The 27,872-nt window shown below is 39.7% G+C and overlaps 1 protein-coding gene across 1 annotated transcript; it reads right to left on the bottom strand.

Annotated features, from left to right (window-relative positions):
• Nucleotides 1–11,679: 11,679 nt before the first annotated feature.
• On the bottom strand, nucleotides 11,680–12,288 carry LOC103419001 (uncharacterized). Its single transcript, XM_008357121.3, has one exon. The coding sequence runs from the start codon at nucleotides 12,286–12,288 to the stop codon at nucleotides 11,680–11,682; it is 609 nt and encodes a 202-aa protein (XP_008355343.3).
• Between the last annotated feature and the right edge of the window lie 15,584 nt (nucleotides 12,289–27,872).

Genomic DNA, 27,872 nt, shown 5'->3' with positions numbered 1-27,872 from the left:
TTAGAATTAACATATTTGCAAGGTTTGGCATGCCACGAGTAATCATAAGTGATGAAGGGTCTCGTCTTTGCAATCAGACCATTGAGGCGTTATTGAGGAAGTACAATGTCAACCATAAGGTTTTTACACCTTACCATCCTCAAACAAATGGCCAAGCCGGGGTTTCAAATCGAGAGATCAAACAGATTCTAGAGAAGACAGTTGGGCTAACAAGGAAGGATTGGAGCTTACGCTTAGATGATGCACTGTGGGCATATCGTACGGCGTACAAAACACCCATTGGGATGTCTCCATTTCGGCTCATCTATGGCAAGCCATGACATCTACCTGTCGAATTGGAGCACAAAGCTCACTGGGCAGTCAAGAAGTTCAACATGGACCTAGGTGCAGCGGGAAGTCATAGGAAACTCCAATTACATGAACTTGATGAGATAAGGAACGAGGCATACGAGAGTGCTCGCATTTACAAGGAGAAAACCAAGGCTTTCCATAACAACATGCTTCGTGGCAAAACTTTCTCCATAGGGCAGAAAGTGCTATTGTTTAATTCCCGTCTATGTTTGTTTCCCGGTAAGTTACGTTCAAAATGGATTGGACCGTTTGTTGTTACTAACGTCTCTCTTTATGGTGCAATCCAGATTCAAAGTCTCAAACCAGGTCATGAATTCTAAGTGAACGGACACCGTTTGAAGCCTTAATACGAGCACTTTGAGGAGCATGCGGTGGATGACATCTCCCTGCATGCCGTGGGCTCCAATGGGAAGTGAATGAGCTCCTCATCCAGCTGCACAACGTTAAAGCAAGCGCTACGTGGGAGGCAACCCATGCATTCAACAAAGGAAGATCTAGGAATCACTCCACTTCCAGATTTACGTTCCTACACCTTCCTCTTTGCTGATTGTTTCTATTCTAGTTATTAAGTGTGTTTATTCGTTGTTTTTTTGTTTGCTTGTTTTTCTGTGAGTTTATGCTTGAAACATTGAGGACAATGTTGGATTTAAGTGTGGGGGGGGTAAACAAGTTGTTTTGAATGAAATTCGTGGGAGTTTATCACCCATTACTTCTAGTGTTGTTCCTTGTTGCTTTTAAGTGTTTTTAAGCTGTTTTGGAGTGTTTTAGTGTGTTTTGACTTAAAAATCCGAAAATCTCTTAAAATTTTGAAAAATTGTTTTGAAAACCCCAAAAAGAGTTGTTTTTGTGTGTTTGTTTGTGTCTTAGGGTACCTTCCAACAAAATGATGAGGATTTGGTTTTTAATTGCATGACTGTTAAAGAGAGTTATAAACATGGATGAAAATTTGATTTACTCTTTGGTGTATGCTTGGTTGTGGTTATAATTTATGAATTCACATGCAATCATAAATGAAAAATCAGTTTTTGTAACATGCTTGAAGGAAGGAACTTAAACAAACGCTACGACCTTGTGAGACTTGAGCCTAAACGTTTATTTGGAGAGTTAATAATCTGTGCATTCTTGTTTTCTAAGTCGTTGCATGATCTCGTTATTCTTTGCTTGGTTGCTACTTAGAAGGCGTTTCATCATTTAGTTCCAAATGCTAGAACTCATGCCCGTTTCATTCAAAGCATGCTATTGAGTTGCATAACACATATTCAAGATGAAGTTGTGTAGTGACCACCAAAGCCAAATTGCCGTGCCCCTATTTCATTTTGTGTTTAAGTTTAACCCCGTTGAGCCTTGTTAAGCCTATGTTCTTTGTTAACCCACACTATCCTTACCTAGCCTAGTTTAGGACCATCCATATCCTTGTTCTTGAAGCATAGTAAAGCATGACTTAAAATGAATTCCTTTTTTTATCAATGTATTGCAGAAAGCAAGTGTGGGGGAAGTGATTCTTGTGTGTGCGTGTGTGCCAAAGTCTTTAATGAGGCACGGGTAAAGAAAAAAAAAAGAAAGAAAAAAAAAGAGTTGTGAAAAGAGTGAAAAAGAATTGAAAAATATATGAAAAAGAGCTCTAAAGTGTTGTTTGTTAAAGAAAGGGTCCAAAACATTGAATTCGGCCCTAAGTGTTGCATGAATTTTCCCTTTGTATTTAAAAATTGACTCTGCATTCTAAAGTGAATTCTAAGTGTCGATTTCATTGCTTTGCTTGCTATCGCTTTAAGAACGTTTGTTATCCCTATCCTTTCTTTGTTAGCCATTACTCCCACGCCTCGTTACAACCCTCGACTTCAATCTTGAGTGTTGTGTGTTTCAATTTGTGGAGTTTGAAATTGGTATGAGCATATGGTGTCACTGGTTCTCGCATCTAAGTAGTAGCATCCCATTCATGAGATCATATCTAAACATGCTTATTAACTCCAGAAATTGCTTTCTTTGTTATAACATATGTGAGTACTAGTCTTTCATGTTTACATCAATCTTCTCACATAAAACTAGTGTAAGGTGTGTAGTCAGAAAATGTGTGTGAAAATAGAGAGTATCTTGTAAGGAATTGAGTAAATTCTCTAAGGCATGTTACTACATTCAAACATTGTTTTAATTGGTTAATTGTGAACTAGTAAGTGGTGACTGTAATTAAGTATGTGCTCAAGCGTAAAGATAACCAAAATATGTGGGAATGATGATTTTTAACATGTCATGTGCATTGGAAATCCCTGAGGCAAATGTTGGAAGGTTAGGTTGTGTTTTGTTTGTTTTGTTTCATTTTGTTTCTTTTGTTTTGCTCGAGGACTAGCAAAAGCTAAGTGTGGGGGAATTTGATAGGAGCATATTTAGGCAACTTAGTTGGCTTGTTCTTGTGCATTTACGTTGTTATTTCTTAGTTATTTTAGTCTTTTAAGCCATTTTCATGTGTTTTCAGGTTCTAAGGACAAAGTATGCAAGAAGGTGCATTTTGGAGCCTTTTGGAGCAAAATTGGGCTGGGAATGGTTATCACATTCTTAGAGCAAGGGAGATGGACGAAATTGAAGACCTACAGATGCTAGGATTCCTAATTGAAGATGGATTCCTAGAAGAATGAGGACTCCTACTCACATGAGGATTCCTAATTGAAGTAGGAAAGTTAAGCCAATGTTTCCTATTTTGGTTTGACATTTCCTAATCCTAAATGTCTCTAAATTCCAGCAACATTGAAGGCCTCCTAAGCATTCTAGGACACAAAATATACCTTCCTTGCACAATCAAAGGCCATGTCGCACCCTCTTGACCCTCTCTTTCCTATTTCCTTGCATTAAAACACATTCCTATTGTGTTTTATTTCCTTGCCGCATATCTTAGCCTATTTCCCTTAGTTTTCTGATTTTATTTCCTTTTTCTAGAAGCTTTTGACTTAATTTCTGTTACCCAAAATAAGTTAGGGTTTTAATTCTTGAAAACCTTAAATAGACTTCCTTTTTGCAGCCAAAAGGATCCAGTCATTCACCTATTCACACCAGAAATCATTCCATACACTCTGCCGCATCCATCCTTCACCATTCTCCATTGTTTTTTACCAAAATCAACCCTTGCCGCACCATACATCTATCCTAGCCATAAACCCATCCTTCTACACCATCCATAACCCCCAAAACTCACCAACAAACCTTGTGCCGCAGCAAGAAAAAAGGAAGACAGCCTTTGGACGTGTTTGCCATTCGAGATAGGATTGCTAGAACGTTTTAGGTGTAATCTTTCTTTTGTTTCCAATGTTTCAATTCAATAATTCTTGTTTTGTGAGTATGAGGAACTAAACCCCTCTTAGCTAGGGGGAATTCAAAACCATGTTCATACTTGCTATATGATTTGATTACATCCAGTTGTGATTCATAAGTTGTGAATTCTATTTACTTATCCGTTTGAATTAAAACTGATTTGTGTGTGTTGGTTGAGAGTGCACGCTTAATTTTCATGCATAAATCTGATGCTAGGATATAAGGGAGTTTCACCTAATCGTTATGAACTTATATTCACAAGTAGTGAGTGTTGTTTGTCACAATCGCGTTAAGTAAATTCTTGGCATAAGTTTCATGCAATTCATTGTTACAAGTGCCTCATCAATGCTTATGATTTTCATAGAACTTAATGATCTTTGCTCGTATCTTTATTATGCAATTCATGTAGAGAACTTGTGAACAATGCTTTAGGTTGTTGTATGCAATCATCCAATTCAATGAAATTAGTAAATCTGAGGGTTAAGTAGTGCAATTCACATTTAATCTGGGGCATTGGGAATTCATGAGTATTGAAGGAGCAACTGGAAATCAATTTGTTTGCAAGTGTGTCAAAGGTGGAGAAGAACCTCCTAACTAGCCTATCATTCATAGTTTTACCCCAAATTCGTCCAAATTTTGCTTAGTTTATAATCTGTTTGTTTTGTTTTCAAAGTCACTAAAACCAAAACCCCCTTTACTTTAGAGTGTCTAATTAGTTAGAATCTGTTTAGTTTGTGTTTTTAAGTGTTTTGAATCAATTTAAAACCAAAATTCGTCCAAAAGTTTGTTAGAGTCAGAAACTGCCTAATTGTTGTTTTTAGGCAATTTTGAGCATTTTTAGATTGTTTTGAGTCTTTTGAGTTTGTTTTGAGTTCTTTGAGTCTAGTTAAGTGTTTTTAGCCTTTTTTACATATTTGAGTCAGTTTAAAGTGTTTTAGCAATCCCTCTTAATCCCCAGTTTAAGAACGATCTCTACTTATCCATACTACAATTGTCAACAAGAAGGTTTAACTTGTGTGTTAAGTTAATTTTCACATCAGCACACAAATGTCCTATTGATTTTCCTTATTAACACTAAAATTTATTAATTGTAGCATATGAAAATAAGGGTCTTTCCCGTAGAAGATTGTTTAATCTAACTACTTAAAATGTCACAAAAACTAGGTTGTTGTCACTACTGACCAGCCACTGAAAAATAATTATTAGACCAACTTACACTTATCTAAAGTCTGCGAAATTGTATATGAACATACTAGACACACAGAGATACACTCGTACAAATTTTTGGGATTTTTGGAGGTGATTTTCTATTTAAATTAAATCAAACAAAAAATGACAGAAACAGATTTGAAGTAGTTCACAAATTAAGAAAAACGAGTTAGGGGAATTGCTATCCACCACCAAATAATCATGCAAACATGTTATGTTTCATTCAAATTCATTTTATTTCCGGATGAAGATGCTCAAGTTGGCTCAATGTTAGAACTCAACCTATTACTCTTTCTTATGTAGTATGTTAAGAGAATGGCATTTTCAACTTAACTTAGTCCCTAGCATGAAATCTAGAATGGCATGTTCATAGATTTAACAAGTAGAAATCATTAATAATGAAAAGAGTTTGAGTCATCACAAGGCATCGTATGTACTAGCGTTGTGTTACTTATCCTAAAAATTAGTTCACATGTTAATCTCAATTAACAAGTACTACTCTAGAACATATGTAGGTCCTCATTCGACAAGGGCAGGCACACACATATTCATAGCATTAGTATCCTAGATATGCTTACTTAGTATGCATCCATAGAAAACACATAAAGAATTCATCAATGAGACAAATAGTGAACCAATTTTCATCCATTCATAAAAGTAATTCAAACGAATTGTGATAACAAACTTGGAATCATATTTGGGGCTTCAAAACAGCCCCTAACTACTAAAAATTTAGTTACACACAATCCTTAAATAAAAACAAAAGATAGACATGAGTTTGAGAAAAGAAATCAATTGAGGCCTCATCTTCTTTCCTTCCTTCCCCAACACTACTTTTAAACCAATTCTTGTTGCATCATTTTTTTCTCCTTAACTCACCCACTAATAGTCATTTAGTGATGACAATAAGTGGGAGGAAATGGTAAAACAATTGTAACTCTTTGGGTAGCCTTTATGCCAATTACTCCCTCTTAATCCTCATCTTTAGTTCCATTCCCTTCTATATTTGAATAAGTGTCAGCTGACTTGTTCTTGGCTGCATCAGTTTTGGTTGCTAGATTTATTAGGTTTATTGCTTTCATTGCAGTTACAAGCTGCTCAACCTCTTGGTCAACCTTTCAGTGTTAAAACAGCCATAACTTCTTCTAAAAAAATGATATTAACAATCCGCGAAATGCTTCAGAAAATAGATATCCGTAGCTTTCCAAGAATATAAGGCTTATTCTCTAATTCATTTTGATCTGTTTGAAACTTGCTTCCAAATTCAGTTGATCTGCACAGGCAGTTTTGACGAATTTGTTACTTAAAATCCCACTTGTGCTATTTTTCTTTTCTTTGCTTGAAAAATCCTAGAAAACACAACAAAGTAAATAGCTCAAAAATATAAGGGACTAACTAAGAAAAGACAAGTGAATTTGATGTAAAAAATATATAAATATGAGCTTATCAAGAAGACTCGAAGATGACGATGCGGAAGTGCCTGGACGCTGGGATTGTATGCCTTGATTCTAAGTCATGAAGGGGGCACAAAACAAACATGAGTTGACCAAGTTGATATATATATATATATATATATATATATACACACACACTAAAACAATTATCAACGTACTAACCCCCAGGTTTTATGAAAACACATATATAATGATAAACATAGGTTTTCCGAAACCTAGCACGCCGTGCAATGTCTCAAAACATATATTGTATATATAATAATCACTAGTGAATGTTCGATAACCCCAGGCCCCATGTCGGCTCCCCATTTCTGAGTAGACAGTCAGAGGAAAATACACTCCAGGCCCCATGTCGGCTCTTTGTCCCTATGCTAAATAGTCAGAGGAAACACACTCCAGGCCATATGCCAACACCAAACCGTTGCCCGGGAAGGACCAAAATCTATCCTTACATCCCGCAACGAAATAAGGACCACTAGGTAAGTACAAAACCATTGAACATACATATATTGAAAAACAATTTCATAGTATATAGTCATCCATCATCTATACTATAAAGAGGTGTTCTAAACATGTTCTAAATATCATATCGTCATCCATCAGATATTCTATAAGAACACGGGTTATAGGAAAAATAGTAGTAATTCAATCTAGCCTCAGTAAGCAAATTATCTCATAAAACGTTTCATAAAACGTAATAATTAAATCATGCTTTTCATGTATACATTTCTACTATTAAAACATGCATTTTAGAAGGGGTCCACTCACAGATACTTAGCCGCTGAAGAGCCACTAGCAAACACGGAAACGCCACAATAATTGCCCATAAGCACATAAGGGGTCCAATTAATCCAACTGTACTCAAACGATTGAATTTGGGAAAACGGACTTCAAAAACGGGTCTAGGACGTCGAAATTAGCCTATGAGGGGTTCCGGATTAATGGTTTAGGGTTTTGAAAGGTTAAAGGGTTTAGACTTAGACTTTTAGGTGGGTTGGGTTTAGGGCTTTAGGGAATTGGGTTTAGGATTTGGGCTTAGGGGTTTTAAGGGAATGGGTGATAAGATTAAAAGCACACCACAAAGTAGCACACAAATGTCCTATTGATTTTCTTTATTAACACTAAGATTTGTCAATTGTAGCATATGAAAACAAGGGTCTTTCCCGTAGAAGATTGTTTTGTCTAACTACTTAAAATGTCACAAAAATTGTTTGTTGTCCCTACTGACCAGCCTTCAAAACATAATTATTAGACCAACTTACACTTATCTAAAGTCTACGAAATTTTATATGAACACACTAGACACACAAAGCTACACTCACACAAATGTTTAGGATTTTTGGAGTTGATTTGCTATTTAAATTAAATTGAACAAAAACAGGACAGAAACAAATTTTTAGTAGTTCACAAATTAAGAAAAACGAGTTAGGGGAATTGCTATCCACCACCAAATAATCATGCAAACATGTTATGTTTCATTCAAATTCCTTTTATTTCAAGATGAAGATACTCAAGTTGGCTTAATGTTAGAACTCAACCTATTACTCTTTCTTATTTAGTATGTTAAAAGAATGACATTTTCAACTTAACTTAGTCCCTAGCATGCAATCTAGAATGGCGTGTTCATAGATTTAACAAGTAGAAATCATTAAGAACAAAAGAGTTTGAGTCATCACAAGGCATCGTAAGTACTGGCGTTGTCTTACTTATCCTAGAAATTGGTTCACATGTTAATCGCAATTAACAAGTACTACTCTAGAACATATGTAGGTCCTTATTCGACAAGGGTAGGCACACACATATTCATAGCGTTAGAATCCTAGATATGCTTACTAAGTATGCATCCGTAGAAAACACATAAAGAATTCATCAATGAGACAAGTAGTGAATCAATTTTCATCCATTCATAAAAGTAATTCAAACAAAATGTCATAACAAACTTGCAATCATATTCGGGGCTTCAAAACAACCCCTAACTACTAAAAATTTAGTTACACATTATTATCAAATAAAACCAAAAGAAAGACATGAGTTTGAGAAGATAAAACCGAGGGAAGAGAATACCAAGATTTCCTCCTTCCTTTCCTTCCTTTCCGCAAAGCTGCCTTGTCCTATTTCTTTTCTATTTTTTTTCCCTTCTCTTCTGTTTTCAACCTTGCAGCCTTTTCCCTTTTTAACTTGCTGCCCCATTTTCTTCTCCTTAACTCACCCACTAACAGCCATTTAGTGATGGCAATAAGTGAGAGGAAATGGTAAAACAATTGTAATTCTTTGGGTAGCCTTTATGCCAATTACTCCCACTTAATCCTCATCTTTATTTTCATTTCCTCTGATATTTGAATAGGTGTCAGCTGGCTTGTTCTTGGCTGCATCAGTTTTGGCTGCTAGATTTATTGGGTTTATTGCTTTCATTGCAGTTACAAATTGCTTAGTCTCTTGTGAACCTTTCAGTGTTAAAACGGCCATAACCTCTTCTAGAAAAATGATATTAACAATATGTGAAATGCTCCAGAAAATATACATCCGTAGCTTTCCAAGAATATAAGGTTCATTCTCTAATTCATTTTGATCTGTTCACAACTTGCTTCCAAAGTCAGCTGACCTGCATAAGCAGTTTTGACGAATTTGTTACTTAAAATCCCACTTGTGCTATTTTTCTTTTCTTTGCTTGACAAATCCTAGAAAACACAAAAACAAAGTAAATAGCTCAAAAATATAAGGAACTAACTAAGAAAAGACAAGTGAATTTGATGTAAAATATATATAAATATGAGCTGATCAAATACCCCCACACTTAGCTTTTGCTAGTCCTCGAGCAAAACGAAGAAAATCCCAGGACGGTTTGTTACAATCTACCCCCCTTAAAAGAATTTCATCCCGAAATTTAAAATCACTTACTAAGCTGAACTACTCGAAAATAGGAAGAAGAATATATGTATAAAGAGAAATCAAGTCAAAGTGGGTGCTTCAAAGAGAATATGCCACGCCGTCGCGAGCGGGTTGCAAAATCCTCTATCATGCCTCCAAGCTCTTACTTTCTTCCCCATCAATGTAAAAGTAGAAACATACGTTAATAAGATATAAGGTCGAAAACACAAAATAGCTTAAGGTCAAAAGTAAGTACATAAAATACGATAACGTCAAAATAGATATGTACTAACATATAGGTCGAAAATTCGTGCTGAACTTAAAATTGAAAACGGAAATATTTCTCCCAAAACAACATCTAAAACAAAAAACTAAAGTAAAGGAAGTTAAAATACTTATATTGAAAACCAAAACTGAAAAAATGAGATTGGGTCTTGCCCAAGCATTCGTACTTCACATACTCCTAGAATAGATGTGTCTTTGGTTTGAGTCCCAAGAATAACAATTCCGTGACAGCTGCCGTAAACGAGTCTTCCTGCCCACTCGCTTGTCGAACCCAATGAATAAGTTATTGATATCACAGTTGGCCACCCGAATTATCGATCACACATTTGTCGTCTCGATAAGTAAGCAGTAATTTCCTAAGGGTGCACAATTTCACAAGTTGTAAATTCGATCCTCTGAATACCAATTCACAATACACCTCTGCCAACCAATGTTGCATGTAGAAAACTCTCGTATCACGTCGTAAAAATCGTCATACTCAAACCGAACAAAACAGAAATTGTCGTTGTAAAACTTTATCCAGCACTAAGCATCCTATCCTCCTCAGTTCTTCCAAATGTGACCAACTACTCCAGTGTTTTGCCAACGAATAACATATTTAAAACTGTACCTTGCGATTCAAGAGAAGTGGCTACCATGTTAGTAGCATACCTAAAAGCTCAAGCCAAGCAAGCAGAAAACGAGAAGTTGTCTTCCTAAATAAGCAGTATCTCTAGGGAGTTGTTGCAGTGCTCAAACCACCTCTCCATTTTTGCTTAGTTGCAGAATTCTAGTCAAATAAGGTCAATGTTGGTGGAAAGAAGAACTCACAAATGATCAATCTAAAAACCTCGAAAGAGCACACACCATTCGAGAAAAGTGTAAAGATCTTCCTATTCTCGCCTTGACCGCACTGTGGTGCCATTCTAGAGTGCACCAAATAGATCTGCTAGAAGTGTTTCGACATCCACATACTCACAACAATAAGGTTCGGTAGTGAAACAGTGGAAAGATACGTTGAGACGAACACATATCGTTGGAAAAGAACCGATGTGATGCCTATGAATTATAGTAAGATAGTGATATAATCCGCTGACCTTCTGTACTAAAACATTCATCTAACTCTTACTAAAAGACTGCTCAAACCTCACGCCCATGTGCTCGCGAATCGAATGATCCTGGTGCGAGATAGTGGAAAGCTGCGTTGAGGCAAACACAACACATCATCAAAAAGGTCTACTAGAGTACGATATGATGGTGATGAATTGTAGCAAGATAAGTTGGCTAACACGTGCCTATCCTGATGTTCGTGGAATATTGGGATTGGGGCATGTCAATTTGTGTGTTGATTTGAAGGGGCTTTGAATGATGCACTCCCTTCTTTATTTATAGCAGTGAACCCCCTTATGGCCGAACTAGAGGTTCACTTGGATTAGAACTCCTCATGCCAATCTGATCAAGTTTCGGCCAATCCTAACCCTTATAGGACTTTGAACCAAGCTCCTTAACGAACCAGATTCATCCCCTAATTCTAAGCATCATCAGCTTTAAGCCCTTAAGACTCATTATTTGCACTAGGGTTTGACTACCTCACCCTTATCTAAATCAATCCTCTTCGTAATAGGATTCGACCGACCTTGACTGAGCAGCCCATGATAAGATTCTAGATGAATGTTACAGGACCAAGAACGACTTTAAGCTCGGCAGGCCCAAACAGCAATTAAAGGAATTCTGGCTTCCAAGGTGGTCCTGATGCCTGACTTGAATGACAGGCTTGTGTTCCAAGTACTGCTCCTAATATCCTAGTACGAGAGCTTCATGTCTACTGTGTTTTGTTCATTTGTTAGGTTAATGGCGGCTCCCGTGGCCATGGTGACAACTCTTTGGTTATAGACCCTCGCATCCAAGACGCGAAAGTTGACATTGTAGATGCTTCTCGACACAACCACTTCTTCCAGTTCCAAGCGTGTCTCTTGGGTAATGGTGGGGACGGCAGCGTTGAGACAGTTATCTTTCCCCTCCGTGGTAAGACTCTTGCAGAAAAAAGTTGTTACCTAAGTTGCGGAGAGCCAAAAATTTACCGTCAAGCTTGACAGGCCAAAACATGTCCTTGTTGTTCTCATTGTCATGAAGCTCTGAGTCTGGCCATATCCAGTTAGGGCTTCGCCTCCAGAATTTTCCATAGCGATCGGATTTTATGCAAACGCTTCCATCCCCAATGTGGAAACCTCATTCACCACTGTGGGATCTCCAATGTCATCAGACGAGAACTGCAAGTAAGGGTGTTGCCAGATCCACCTGTGTTGAGGTACTTCCTGTTGTTTCCCTTGAGAACTATATGTTTGGGCAATACCAACAACGACTCCCAATCAACGATCAAACATGCATCGCACAACTCGCTGCTGGCCCCACTTGCTGCAATTAAGCAGGACTTGTAGGGTGGGCCATTGCACCATAAGCACGCATAGTTCTGAAGCTGGACATGACCAAAACGGACGTCTTGAGCAGAATTGTGTTCGTCCACGTAGACTGGCTCGAACAAGGTGCATGACCATTTGGATTCATCCTCCTGGGGTTCGTCAGCGCCGGCGACGATCCAATTATGGGTTTGCGACCTCCTGACCCAGTATTTATTGTTGTAGCAGCATCTTATGTGCTCCAGTCCCTTAGTAGCTCCACTACTCTTTGCCATCTCTACATGGAACTTTGCATACAGACTCACCACCTCTTCTTCGGAGAATTTGAGAAAGTCATGGATCTTATCATCTTCTTTTACGTAGCTCAAGTATTTGGCATTGTACCTTGATTGTAACACCACATACCTTGGCAATTCTGGCACCATTGTTGTTTTTCTCTTTCTTTCACTAGCTTGCTTGCTGTGAATTGTTTGAGAGAGTATGCATGCTAAAAACCGATGTCTTTCACTTATATAACCGACGTTTGACGCTAATGATGATTTTTTTTTCTTAGATCCAAACAATAGATTTTTCACTTAATTAATTGTACATCAGTTAATAGGATTAAGTCAATATCTATATATTTTTAATGATTATTCTACTAGGTTTGCTTAATTGAGACGGTTGGATTTTAATAATTCTTCTAACAACTATTATTGTAGTGATTATCATGTGAAAATACTTTTATGAGCTTGGAGATCGAAACAAGGACGGCCACCCATTTTAGGTAGTAGACCTTCACGTGGCGTAGATTTTGTTTTTCAATCGGTAAGGTTGTCGTTCGGTGAGACAAAACAAATAAAATTGGAAGATGGTATGCAACCAGAGGAATCCCACCGAATTGGGATCTCGGCCAAAAGGTATGGCATGCAAAAGATTAGTTATATGGCATGCATAGATATAAAAGGAAACCGAAAGAGAAAAAAAAAAAAAAAAAAAAAAGGGGGATTTGTTAGTACGTGACAGGTTGTCAGGTGTCCGAACTTTAACAGGATCATATAACTCGGTGGTGATTTCACTTCGAACAGACAGTGGGTTAAAGCAGAATTGGCTTCTCGCTGCAGAATAAACGGTGCCTCAACTGCATTTAATCTCAAGAATTTTCGACTTCACCGGAGCTCATCATGTTTGAGTATGATAAGACCCAGACTTCACCGGAGCTAATCATGTTTGAGTATGATAAGACCCAGGCTTCACGTCTTGCTCGATGTATTGATACAGTGTAATACTACAATATACTTTTCATTCACCAACCTTTCATCCTTCTTACAATCTCCTTATATAGTAACTAAGCCGACTTAGCTACTAAGAGACTGACTAACAACCTTATCTCGTACTATAACCATCTAACCAACTAACCAATTAACCAATTTGATAATGCTGACACATCATCCTAGTCAGCATCCTATCAATACCCTCCCTTGAAATGAGGCTTGTACAACAAGACTTAAAACAACACAAAAGACAGTACATTGAATCTGTAAACCATAAAGTCTGCAATACAAGTAATGACATTTGAGCAATTGAAGGGATTCGATTCTTCAAATCTGCATAAACCTCCCGCGTAGCTTCTTTAGCCGTGTGATTTTGCCATTGGACCAAAACCTCAGTGCTTGCTACATTCCCCTTCTTGACCAGCCTTCTATCCAAAATTGCAAATGGTGCATCCTGTAAAATCCCATCATCTGTAATTACTGGTAAGGGTACCGTAGGTTGAATATTTGGTCCCAAATGTTTCTTCAAACAAGAAACATGAAACACAGGGTGCAACTTGGATGTGTCAAGAAGGCGTAACTTAGCAACAGGACCAACTTTTGCCAGAATTTCAAATGGACCATAAAATCTAGGCTACAACTTATGGAAATGATGAGAAGCCAAGGATAGATGTTGATAAGGAACCAACCGCAAGTATACCAAATCCCCCACCTGGAAAACCCTTTCAGTCTTGTGTTTGTTTGCCTAAACTATCATTCTTTTCTGAGCAGCTGCTAAATTCGATTTGAACAAGGACATCATCTTATTCTGGTCCAATAAACTCCTGTCAACCATTTCCAGCTTAGTTGTTCCCGCTTCATACACCGGAATGTGCAGAGGAGGTTGTCCGTACACTACTTCATATGGAGATATTTTTGTAGCAGAATGAAGGGCTGTATTATAGCTCCATTCAGCCCACGGTAACCAGAGAGACCACTTTTTAGGTTGGAGACTACAAAAACATCTTAGGTAAGTCTTTAGACATCGATTAACAACCTTTGTTTGTCCATCCGTTTGAGGGTAGTACCCTGAGCTGTGACACAATGATGATCCTTGTAGTGTAAAAAATGCTTTCCAAAATGCACTCATGAATAATGGATCCCTATCACATATTATAGAAGCAGGCATTCCATGTAACTTGAAAATATGTTCCACAAAGAGATTAGCTATTGATGCTGCCATGAATGGATCGAATAAGGCTAGAAAATGGGCATATTTGGATAGTCTATCAATGATCACCCATATAACTATTTTACCTCGACAAGGAGGCAATCCCACTATGAAGTCCATTGATATGTCAGTCCAGATTCATGAAGGAATTGGTAGTGGCTAAATTAAACACGCAGGGGCTAAAGTTTCATACTTTTGCTCCTGACACACTTGACAATTTGCGACCATTTATATTGGTAGTGGCTAAATTAAACCCGTAGTGACACACTTGACAAGTTTCATACTTTCATACTTTTGCAGCAGGATGGTCGCAAATTGTCAAGTGTGTCAAGTGCGACAATTTGCGACCATTTTTTAAGACATATAAAAGGCTTTCAACGCCATTCATACTTTATCCAATAGAATGACCTTGAAAGCCTTTTATATGTCTTCAAAAATCCAGGGTGACCTGCAGAAGGGCTGCTATGATGTTCCTCAAACACAAGTTGTCTCCAAGAACTGTTGGGACTTAATACAATTATATCCTTGTGTTTGAGAAAACCATTGTCGACTTTGTATTTTAACAGAGTCAATGGAGATGAATCTGAGACATTCTTCACTTCTTGAATTTTTGCCAAGATCCAAGAGTCTTGTTCAATGTTCCTTCTCAAGTCATCTATCCAGCTAAGATAATGGTAGGAAATAGCCAGAGTTCTAACTGATCTATTGCAGGACTTGATTGAACAACAGATACATCTAGAGGAATTCTGGACAAGGCATTAGCTACTTGATTATCACATCCTTGTTTATATTGGATTTCATAATCAAAACCCAATAGTTTAGACACCTACTTCTATTGAAAATGAGTGTTAGCCCTATTTTGCATAAAAAACTTCAAATTATGGTGGTCTGTTTTAATGATGAAATGTCTGCTTACAAGGTAAGATTGCCATTTCTTGATTGCATGTAATATAGCCATCATCTCCCTTTCATAAGCAGATAATGATTGATTCCTCACACTCAATGCTTTACTAGTAAATGCAATAGGTTTGCCATTTTGTTGCAAAACAGCTCCAATGCCATAACCAGATGCACCACTTTCAATTATAAAAGGTTGGGTGAAATCTAGTAAAGCTAGTACCTGAGGTGAAAGCATAGCCTGTTTGAGTGTGTTGAACGCCACGGTGGCTGCTTTACTCCATTTGAAATTATCCTTTTTGGTAAGGACTATCAATGGAATGATAATCTTTCCAAAATCAGGAATGAATTTCTTGTAATATCTTGTCAAACCAAGAAATCATCTTAAGGCTTTCACAGTAGTGGGAGGAGGCCACTTAGCTATAGCATCCAATTTGGAGGGGTCAGCTGCAACTTCTTCCTTTCATACTATATGTCCCAAGTATTCCACTCAAGTTTGCCCAAATGCACATTTAGAATGCTTGACAAAGAGAGTATGAGACTGTAGATTCTCAAAAACCGTGTTAAGATACTCCAAGTGCAGCTCCCAGGTCTTGCTCTCTACGAGAATATCATCAAAAAACACCAAAATGAACTTTCAAAGGTGTGGCCTCAATATCTCAATCATTAAGCACTGGAAGGTTGCAGGTGCATTAGTCAATCCAAAAGGCATGACTAAAAACTCGTAATGGCCATCATGAGTTCGAAATGTTGTTTTTTCAATGTCATCCGAATACATCCTTATCTGATGGTATCCTGATCTGAGATCCAACTTAGAAAAGAATTTAGCTCCAAACAGTTCATCCAAGAGTTCATCAATCAATGGAATTGGAAATTTATCTTTAATAGTGATGATGTTTAAATTTCGATAATCCATGCACATCGTCTAAGTCCCTTCTTTTTTCTTAACTAGAATGACTGGAGAAGAATAAGGACTATTACTCACTCTGATAAAACCAACAATCAACAATTCTTGCATACATTTTTCAATTTATGTCTTTTGCAGAGGCCCATATCGATAAGGTCGTATACTTGGTGGTCTACTTCATTCGATTAGGGGAAATATGTGGTCATGGGACTTAGGCGGAGGTAATGCACTAGGAGTGAGGAATATCACTTCATATTGTTGTAAAAGTTGCCTTAATTGATGTTGTTGTACGAAAGAGAAAGTGTCTTCTTGCTGTTCAACTACTTAAGGTTGCAATTGAAACAGAAATACCCCAATTGATGGTTCCTGCAATAATAATCTCTCCATCTGAAATGCAGTTACACCCTGAATTTGATCCACAGAAGTTTCTGGACTGGAAATACAATAAGTTTGGTTGCCTTTCTGGAACTTCATGTAAAGCTTGTCAAAATTCCATAACACAAGGCCAAGTGTCCTCAACTCAACCATTGTACTCCTAATACTATATCACAACCCCCCAATGATATAGCATATAAATATGTGGTGCATTGGTAGTCTTGAATCTTAAGTGGCACAACCCCTAAGGTGCCCAAGGTAATGACTTTACCCCCATCAGCTATCTTGACATTAAAAGAATGAGTGGTATCCAACTACCCTCTAATTCTCTTAACCAATGATAGGTCAATGAAATTATGAGAGCTCTCTAAATCAATGAGTATAACCATTGATCAATTCTTGATCATAGCACAAACTTTCATAGTTTTAATTGACTTCGGATGAGGGGTCCCAAACAACGCATAAACAGTTATCTCAGGCTCTAAATTCTCTTCTTCTATTTGTTCAGTTTCCTTATGATCTTGAATATCATTAAGCAACAATTGTTTTTTCTCACATGAATGGCCCCTACTGTATTTCTCTTTACAGTGAAAACAAAGACGATTTTTTTGACAAAATTCTACCTCCTCAGAAGTTAATCGACGCACATTATTATATTTGTTCTTAACATCTCCAACATGTATATTAGTAACATTGTATAAAGGAGATCTCACAGGAGTAGCATCATAAGATCGAGAGAAAGTTTTAACCTTTAGATCTGAGGGGTTGGCATCCAATTGCTGGGCGTAGGCAGTGGCTTCTAAGATATCCTTGGGCTTCAAGATCTTGACATCGTGCCTTAATTCTGACTTTAAACCTCCAATGAAGCATGATTTCAAGAGAGAATGGCTCATGTCTCGAGTTCTGTTAGCCAATCTTCTGAATTCCAGAATGTAATCTCTTAAAAGACATCTTTGTCTCAGCTTCACCAGACTTTCCGCTGCATCTTCGAACTCGGAAGGTCCCAATTCTTGACAAAAAGCTTTGGTGAAACCCTCCCAAATGGGGTACTTTGCAATGCAATTAGCTCATTGGAACCACTATAATGGCTTTCATTCGAAGTGAAAGGATGCCATTTTTACTTTCTTGCAATCTTCGATGTTGAAGAATTCAAAATAGTGATATGCTTCATAAATCCAACTCAAGGGATCGTCACCATCAGCAAATCTTAGAAATTCCATCTTAAGAAATGGAGGATGTTGAATCGATGTATTGGGAAGATTTTCTTAGCGATTCAGAATGTTACCCAAATTTGGATCCACCCATGTTCGCCACATCAGATCTGAATGTGTAGCGTCAGAAGATTCACCAATTGATCCACTACCCTTCGCAAACAATGAATGCAATTATTGCAAGATCAAATCGTGAGTTGCTCTGAATTCATTTCTTGATTCTGCGAATTCGACTCTTGACTCCTTGAATTCTTTCTGGAAATTTGCAAATTGGGCTTCAAGAGTTGACACCCGAGACTCCATGGATTTCCTAGAAGCAAGGCGAAGCATACACGAGGAATGATTAAGCAGGATCAGATGCACTGGCTCGATACCAATGATAAGACCCAGACTTCACGTCTTGCTCGATGTATTGATACAGTGTAATACTACAATATACTTTTCATTCAACAACCTTTCATCCTTCTTACAATCTCCTTATATAATAACTAGGCCGACTTAGCTACTAAGAAACTGACTAACAACCTTATCTCTTACTATAACCATCTAACTAACTAACCAATTAACCAATTTGATAATGCTGACAAATCATCCTAGTCAGCATTCTATCAAAGTAAATGAAAGAGGATAAAGTTATTGAGTTCGGTCACGAGCTAGAGAAAAATGATTAAATTCTTTAACTATTCGGCATACAAACTTAAACTCAAGGATACTAAGAGCCAAGGTTCGAACCTGATTTTGCATCATCGACTCGTTTAATTGATGTCGTTTGGTTTTAATATTTTTTCTAAATATTATTATTGGATTATTGTAGTGACTATCTTGTGAAAATAATTTATGAGGTTGGAAGAATAAAATCCAGAGAGAAGATAGATATCACAAGGAGTCAATCAAATCAATTAGACTGATTCAAATTCAATAGAGAAAACCATCCATTATCCATTACTGTTAGTTTGTTTGAGATCCATTTGTTGATGAACGATTACTCAAGTGGTGACAAGAATTTTTCAACGTGGCATCAGGGAAGAAAGGATAAAAGATGCCATCCCACGTGAAGAGCAGTGTTGAAATTACAACGTATATGAGTGATTCCACTCATAATGCGCAAAGGCCTTTTATGATGAAACTCAAAATCCAGTTGTATATATGGTCAATTTGAGACAATATTAATGTGATTAATTGTCAGTCATTGACCCAACTCTTAATCTTAACATCTTGAATATAAGAAAGAAAAAATACAAGAAAAAACACATATATTAAAAACCACAAACTATCCAAGAATGACTGGACAAACAACATAGCCAGAAAGCAGTAAAATTTTCAAATTGTGAAACAATGCATACACATTGTCGATACAAATTTCCGCCATTTTTAGTCTCAACGAAAATGCACCTGTAAAACAACGAACACCATTGATCAAGAACCTAAGCCTTACGCGCCTGCAAGGTGAGGGGGGGTTAGGCCAATGGATCTCCGATGCCTAAGTCAGTTTCTCTGAGAGAGTAAAGTGTTTAGTGCTTTTTAGGGGTAGCAAAAGCTCTTTCAATTTGGTAGAATATGGAGTATTATAGGGATAGGGCCGGCCATAGTGTTAGGGTTTTACCCTACACGTGGCAGCATCCTATTGGCCAAGGTTTATGGAGAAATATTGTCAAGATATTAAATAGGAAATTATATCTTAAGATAATGGAGTAATTATCCCTAATTGATTTAAATTGGGATTACTTACTTGATTGGAGTCAATCTTCAATTGGGAATGTATTAAAGATATGATTTGGGTAATTAATCCTTATCTTTAATGCCTTGACTTTTCCTTGCCATTAGCATGTGAGCTATGGGCAGTCATATTCAGCTGTTGAGACCTTTAAGGGTGTGAGCTGCGTGTGGGAGTATTTGAAGAACCTGCCCAATTATTGAGGGCAATCTTGTCTTTCTTGAGCAAAAGTCCATGTGTCACCTCTAGAAATTTTGGGACTATTTTAGGCTCCACAAATGCCCTACACCTGGTGGGTTGCACGTAGGAAAATGGCAATAGGTGTAGAAATCCCAAGCTGCATAGGCTTGTAGAGTTATTTCTCAATTTGAACTTGATCTCCTTCCATGATTTGGAGATAGACTTCTTCTAGGAAAAGGAAACCAATTGCCCCCAATACCTATTTAATTCAGCCTTAAGCAGGGGATTAAATCAATTTGGAGAGCAATCATCATTCCAACAAGGAATAGAAGCCAAAGGAAAATTTTCTTCCTCCTCCCCTACCTTTCTTCTTATCTTGCCCTTGCAAAGAGTCGTGTCTCGTTATTGTTCTTCTTCTCTATGCCGCACTAAGGTAAAAAAAATTTAAACTTTCTTCTTCTTGAATTTTTTGGTAGTCTTGGGGCTAGAAAAATTGGCTCGGCGAGGGCTAAGGGTGTGGGTGACACAAGGCAAAGAAGCCACGAGGCTACTGTGCACAATAGGCAACATGGTGGTGTGGAGAGGCCGAGGTGGCTGGACGCTAGGCCAAGGTGGCTGAACGCTAGGGCACAGAGAGGCCGACTTTGACCGGGCTTTCGGGGCTCCTGGGCATGGGCCCATGTAGGCGTGAGGTGAGAGAGTGTGAGAAACCAGCATATGTCGGCTCTCGGGTCTTGGCAGCTTAGGTCAAAAAGCCTGTGCCTGCTTTGGAGTGCTGGGCACACGAATGAGGAAGGAGAGAGTCTTGTGTTGGGCGTGTAGGAGAGAGAGTGAGGGTAAGGTCGTGAGGCCTGGCGCTGGGCTCGACAGTTTTATTTTATATTTTTTTTAGCTGCCTTCTAAATATTTTCCTTCATACTTTTTGTAGGGACTTTGAGATGTCTTCCTCCGATCGCAAAATTGACAAATATCCTCCACCTTTGTACCATCAAGGTAGGCTATTTCAAGGTTGTGTATGTCAAGATCAATTCCGACGAGCTATTTCATGATTTTCTTAAGGCGTACAAGCATGCGATTACATCAGGGGTTCGCGTCAAGCGGGTGAAGGATGATAGTGGCCATGAACCGAGTGGCTACCAAGAAAAGAGCTATCAAATTTCATCCATATTACTTTGTGTTGGGATTTACTTTTCCCATGTTGTGTCTTTTCCAGAAGGTGATCTGCTCCATGAAATGCCTGCTTGCTCAATGTTCCCCAAATGCAATTTGTGCGATGGTGGGGTCCTTCAACTTGAGCAGGTTCTTTGATCTTGGCTTGACCATAAATGAGTTCAGGTACTTCTTTGAAATCAGCTACAAGGAACACGTGAGGCAGCTAAGATCTCGCCATAGACTGCTCAATGCTCCCTACAAAGGTGATCATGATTGGGCGATGAACACTTTAGAGGTAAGTGGAGATTGAGAGTTTGACTCATTTTCTGAGCTGCGTGTTCCAACTGTCTTTATTAGTGGTAAGTGAACTGCTTCATTCTTAGCCTGTTTGAATTTTTGTTGAGCTGCTCTATGACTCCAGTTTACTGATCGTCTTATTTACTCTGTGTAGATTCAAAGTTTGGCTCAATTTCAAGAACTTCGGCAGATATGAAGAAAGTGCACATCGCCTTGGCCATTCCTGCTGAGTACCGTGAATGGCGCTAGCTTCTCAGTCATCTTCGTTGAGATAAAGGTCGGCTGCCTCCGAAAAAAGAGATAAAGTGGATAAAGGATGAGGCGTTTGCTCGTCCGATCACTGCTGTATAGCATGCTACCAATGAAGGTGGAAAGAAGAAATATTCCTCACCTACTTGTGAGCCTTCGACCGGGAATAAACCAATGACTTCTTCTGCTGCTCGCAGGAGCTTATCTACTGCTGAGAAGCTTGTCATCGATTTGACTTCTCCAAAGGGGATGAAAAAGTCCATTGAGCCTGAGCCTGTGAAACTTACTGCTCCAAAAGTGGCCTCGTTCATTGCTAAAAGGATTGCCTAGCAGAAAGTTTCGGTGGTGCCCCCGGTGTCTGGGTTTGTGTTGAAGCGCCCGTCGGGAGCTAAGTTCAGTTCGACTTCTGAGAGGCTCGCAGCTATGAAGAGCGGTAAGGTGGATTCTGCTGCTAAAGTAGTGCTTAGGCTTGCTCCTCCTTCTTCCGTAACTGACTTGTCTATTGAGAAGGGGAAATCTGCTCGCATGGGCAGTTGTGAGAGATTCACTGAGTTTGAGGCTGGAGAGTTTCCCGAGGTTTGTGCGCTGCTGAAAGCTGGCCTGCTTAAGGACGTTGATGCATGCGCCAAGTTCGTTGATGGTGTTAGGAAAGTTATCATTCGCTCAGACTTTTTTACGAAGCATTCTACCTACTCAAGGAGGTCATCCCTGATTGCCACAATGCATAAGACTTTGATTCTGACAGCTGAGTCTATGTGTGTTCATAAGGATGCTATCAAATGTGCTAAAGAGGCCAAAGTGGCGTTGATGGCTCAGCTTAACTCGACTGCTGAAAAGATTGAGAAGCTTGAATCTGAACTCGCCATTTTGAATGGGTCTGATGTCTCTACCCCCACTTCTATGTAGTTAGAGACCGCTCATCAAGAGGTCGCCCATTTGAAGGCTAAGCTTAGTGCGACTCAAGCGATGTTGGAAGCTGCAAAGAAGAAAGTTAATTGTGTTTCTCCGGTGGTCAAGAACCTTGCGTATCAATTCAGACCTACGATCTGCTTGTTTCGCCAAGGACGAGGAACTTGTCTTCATGCATGCTAAAGTGTATAATCTCAAAGAGGTTGCCAATAAGCTTGAGTCCAAGGAAATTGATCTGCAAGGTGCACTGTCTACTAGCGAGAACCTGAGAAATGAACTAGATAAATTGCAAAATGTTCACACTAGGCTTGTTGAGGAGAATGTGCAGCTGAAGAATGAGAAAGCTGATCACGAAATGGCGCTTGATTCTTGTCAGGCCGATTTCTACAAGCTTGGCTATGTAGACCATCTTCAGGGCAGGCCGTCGGATTATGAGTTTTCTGATAAGGACTTCAAGACTTTCTCTATGTCTCTAGTTGATGTGCTTGATTTCTTATTTAAGGCAGTCATTGATGGAGCAGCTGAGTGTCAAGCAGTCTAGGTAGGGGTGGCTGAGGATGACCTGATAGAAGCTTTGGCTACTAAGAGCGGTGCGGCTGCTAAAGACATGGCAATTGAGGGACCAGTGGTTGCGCATGCTGCCGATGAGTAGTCTTTTTGCTTAAACTGAGGAATTTTCTTATTTTCCTTTTCGTTCTAGTTTATGTGAACTTTGTTGGCCTTCGAGATGATTTTATCAATTTATTAGAATTTAATAAAGAGTTTTCCTTGTTTTGCTTTATCATTCTATTTCGATATGTTTTTTGCAAAACTTTACCGTAGGACGAGCAGCTGGGTGAGCTGCTTTGATGAAGCAGTTAATCCCACATCGTCACTTAGGTTTTAGTTTCGACTTTAAGGTTTTGGGAGCCTTGCCTGCTTGAGGCGACTTGTAAAACTTTGTCGTAGGACGGACGGTTGTGTTGGCTATTTCGATGGAACAGCTGATCCCACGTCATCAATTTAGGCTTTAGTCTTGGCTTTGATGCTCAAATAGCTTTACCTACAAGAGGAAAAAGGTGCGAGACTTCCAACTTATAGAGTCGGTGGCCAAACTCATTGCCTCCGTAAAAAGCAGGCAAGTCCGCGTAGCTACTATAGTCGTGAATTTCAACTTTAGTGGCTTCATGAACTTCGGCCCTTCTGAGATTGTTTCAAAGTTTTTAACTTATAGAGCTGGCTGCCGGACACTTGCTTCTTATAGAAAGCAGAGGAAGTCCGCATAGCTACTATAGTCGTATTTCGGCTTTAGTGGCTTCTCAAGCTTTGGCCATCTAGGGACGTGTTGCGAAGTTTTTAACTTATAAAGCAGGCAGCCAGGCAAATGCTTCTTGTAGAAAGCAAAGGACGGACCATCAAGTCACGCGAATTATGTCATGGGCAAGACTCCTGCACTTAGCGTCTATTCCGGTTAGAGACCTAAGAATCTGTGAAATTGAATCCTTCAATCGGCTAAGTCTAATCTAGGAAAAGGATTATCGTGGCCAATCTGGGAGTCGTCTGCCTTAGATAGTCACTGCATTTAGGGAAATTGAGCAGTCATACCACCCATCCATGTCTGGATATTCCGGATTAGTTTACCATCTCTTAATTCGAGAGCACACACCATGTCTGCAAGGGCAAAGGCGTATTCTGCTTGTCACAGAGGTGGTCAGTTTGTTATGCATTCGACCTAGTCTTATGAATAATTCCTTCAATCTTCATTGAAAATAGAGAAATTTATTAACTTTGTTGGTAGGCAATAATGACATAACAACTAATAATCCTCAGCACGTGAGGTCTTGTTCGTCTAGCTGCTTGAGTCTTTGAACTATATTTATGTTGAACGGGGTCTAAGGAATGGTGAGAGGTCACACATAGTACTTTCTCAGCTTGTAAGCATTCCACTACTTTTTTATTTCTTTGTCGCTCATAGTAGTGAGGGTGTAGCTGCCATTTCTGCCTACTCGGCTGATCTTGTACGGACTTTCCTAGATGGGAGCCATCTTTTTTTAGCCTTTTTGGCAGGCGGTGATGAAGGCTTTTCTTAGCCTTCCCAGATGGGAGCCATCTTTTTTTAATTGCCGGATCTTCGCCCTTTTGTTGTAGCTGGAGAGAAACTGCTGCTGATAGGCCGCAATGTGGGTGATAATCTTTTCGCGCTCTTCCTCTGCCAAGTCTAAGTTTGTGGCTATTTCCTTCTCGTTCTACTCCAAATTTGGTAGTACAGTGTTGATGCTTGACACCATGACTTTGGGAGAAATGATCGCCTCGGAGCCATATGCTAGAGAAAATGGAGTTTCGTCGGTTGCTCGTCTCTTGGTGGTGCGATATGCCCACAGAACACTGAGGAGCTCGTCTGGCCACTTGCCCTTCTTGTCTGAAAGAGACTTCTTGAGGTAGTCGAAGATGGTCTTGTTGGACACCTCGGCCTGCCCTTTACCCTGCGAATACCGGGGTGTGGACATGTGTTGTTTAATGCCATATTTTTTTAAGAACTTCACCAAATCCTTGCCCACGAACTACGGATCCTTGTCTGTGACGATGGAGTGAGGGATGTCGAAACGGCAGATGATGTTATTTCATATGAAGCCATCTATGTCTGTCTGGGTAGTTGTAGTCATGGGTTCGGCTTCGACCTATTTTATGAAGTAATTTGTCACTACGATAATCATGCCTCTGCACCTAGTGGTAGACGGCATGGGTCTTACCAGGTTAATCGCCCACTCCATGAATGGCTAAAAGCTCGTCTGCGGGTAGAGTTCGTTGGCAGATAGTGCGAGCATGGGCTTGAAACGCTGGCAGTTGTCGCACCTTTATACATACTCCTTGGTGTCTTGATGCATGGTTGGCCAGTAGTAGCCAGCGTAAAGGGTTTTTTACGCTAAGAAATGGTCTCCAAAATGGTTTCTATAAACGTCTTCGTGGATTGAGCTAAGAATTTTTAGGTCGTCGGGAGGCAACAGGCAGCGGAGATGTGGTTCTGAGAAGGATCTGTGAAAGAACATGCCATTCCACATGTAGTTGCGTGCTGCTTTCATCTGGAGCTTTCTGGACTCCAGTCTATCTGCGATGAGTGTTCTATTGACTATATAGTCGACAATAGGATCCTGCCAACTCGAAGTTGTGTTGATCTGCACCACCTTGACTGCTAGTTCCTCATATATGCTCGGCTTTTCCAAGTACTTGACTGGGATAGAGCGTCTGAGCTGATGGTCTAAGGCAGAGCCTAGGCCTGCTAGTGCATATGCATGGGCATTTTCTACTCGTAGAACCTGAGTTAGTGTGTACGCTTGGAATGTCGTTAACTGCTGTCGTACCTTCTCGAGGTATCGGGCCATCCTTGGACGCTTTGCTGCGTACTCCCCTGAGGTTTGGTTGGGGATCAGTTGGAATCAAAATAGATCACGAGCTTCTTCACCGTCAGGTCTTTCGCCAATTAAAGACCTGCTAGTTGGGTTTCATACTCTGCTTCGTTGTTTGACGCCCTAAAGCTCAAAGTGATCACCTGCTCGAGCATCGAACTGTCTGGGGTAGTGAGGACTAAGCCTGCCCCCGATCCCAGGTAGTTAGATGATATGTTGACATACAAGCACTAAAAATATTCTGCAGGTGAGGCTGATGCGGCTACGGTGTGCTCGGCTGCCTTTTCGGCATTTCTGGGCTGAATTGCTGCTATGGTTTGAACATCCATTAGTTTTTGCACCTTTAACGTCATTCATCTGGATCGTGCAGAATATTACATCATGACCATGACTATGTACATCTGAAGGTACGACTTAAGCTTTCGGGCTGCAAAAACTAGCACTAAAATCAAAGTTTTGATTTTTAAGTATCTGGTTTCCTCATCGATGATAGCTTTTAAACTGTGAAATACAAATGGTCAGGCCCCTAGCTCTTTTTGTATAAGGATAGAGCTCATTGCTGCTTCAGATACCGCCATATAGATGTATAAATCATTTGCTGCTTCTGGCTTGGATTGCATCGGTCGGTAAGTCGCAAGAGGAATCGGCTGAATGCAGCTACTTGTTAGGTCAGACCTTGGATCTCATTTGGAGTTGTGGGGGACTTCATATCCAGGATCGCTCATATCTTCTTTGGATATGTGTTTTGAATGGTCTGACCACTGCATAGGGTCAAGGGATATGTGTTTGGCGTCTTCTTCGAGTTTCCATCCTGATTCATCTGCCAGGGTATTGTCGACCTTGACGCCATCTTTTTGACCCGTCTACTATGATTGATATTTGATGAAGGTAGAATCGTCTTTTTTGCACTTCAGCTGTTACTGTTGGGGCGAAAGACTTCTTTTTCGACTCTTTTAGAACTTGTACAGTGCCGCCAAGACATGGCCTGGTTGCCTTTGATCTCTCTGACTGCTCCTCCCGAGATGTGAAATCAGATCTTCTAATACTCGATCGAGGTCACATCTTCAATCTTCACTAGCCAGGGTTGGCCTAATATCTCGTTATAAGAAGATAGGTCGCTGACGATCATGAAGGTCTACGATGAAACAATTGGAGGGTTGGTGTCGAGCGTGATTGTGCCAATGATAGTTGAGGTGAGTTCGTTGAATCCAATCAAGACCTTTGTTTTGCGTCTGATAGTGATTTCCAAGCCCATCTTCTGGATGACTAACAATTGTTGGATGTTGACTGAGCTGCTGTTGCCCATCATAATTCTGTTAACAATGGCATGGGCCAGTTAAACAAAAATCACCAAGGCGTCGTCGTGGGGAAAGTCTATTCCCTCAACATTCTGCTAGGTAAAGCCGACGATTGGTCTAGGTACAACATCTACGGCTTAAACTTGAAAGACCAATCTTGCCTGCTGGATCTTCCTCTTCTTAGAACTGTTGGTGGCCCCCAGATGCTTGGATTCGGCAAAGATTCTGTTGATTCGAGTCATCTTGGCTAAGGGTTCGGCATCGGCATATACTTATCGCCATGGCCGGGCAGCTAATCTGTCAACATACTAGTCGTACTTGCCTTCTTTCACGAGTTTCTCAAGGTAGTTGGTTGTGTACCTCGAACTTCTGTGGAATGCGCAAAACTTTGTCTGGTCCATATTGGAGGTGTCCCCCCTCATGGGTGGTGGCAACTTAAACCACGGCTTGTCCTTAAAGTCATGAAGGATCTGGCTTATCGAGATTGAGAACTTGGTGTACGTCTTGGGCGTCATGCCTTCCTTCGTCGAGAATCAGTCCCTGTGTCTGCTTCATGGCTTATTTTTGTCGTTAAGCGGCTTGTTGCTCGTCTTCTTCTAAGTCAGCTCTGCGTCTTTATGCAGCTGGTCAGGTGGCTTTTGGGAGTGCTTCACCTCATCCCAGGGGGAGTGCTTTTCTACCAAAGTATAAGAGTCTGCCAAGGTCAAGTTCTCACCTATGATCAATTCTTCAAAAAATTGGTAAGCTGCTAGGAGCCCTTTTCGGAAGTCTGAGCATGCAATGCTATCATCGGATCTGATGATCTTTGCCTTCTCCATCTTGAACCTTTTGATGTATGTGCAGAGTGACTCCTTCAGGTTCTTTTTCATGTTGAAAAGGTGGTCAGACTTTTTTTTGATCGAACGATAGAACAAATATTCCTTAGTGAAAACCAAGGAAAGTTCACTGAAGTTCCAGATTAATCGTGGCGACAA

The sequence above is a fragment of the Malus domestica genome, chromosome 03 (assembly GCF_042453785.1).
Source record: "Malus domestica chromosome 03, GDT2T_hap1".
Lineage (NCBI taxonomy): Eukaryota > Viridiplantae > Streptophyta > Magnoliopsida > Rosales > Rosaceae > Malus > Malus domestica.
The sequence above is the reverse complement of the archived record's forward strand: the minus strand, read 5'-3'. Positions and strand labels throughout refer to the sequence as shown.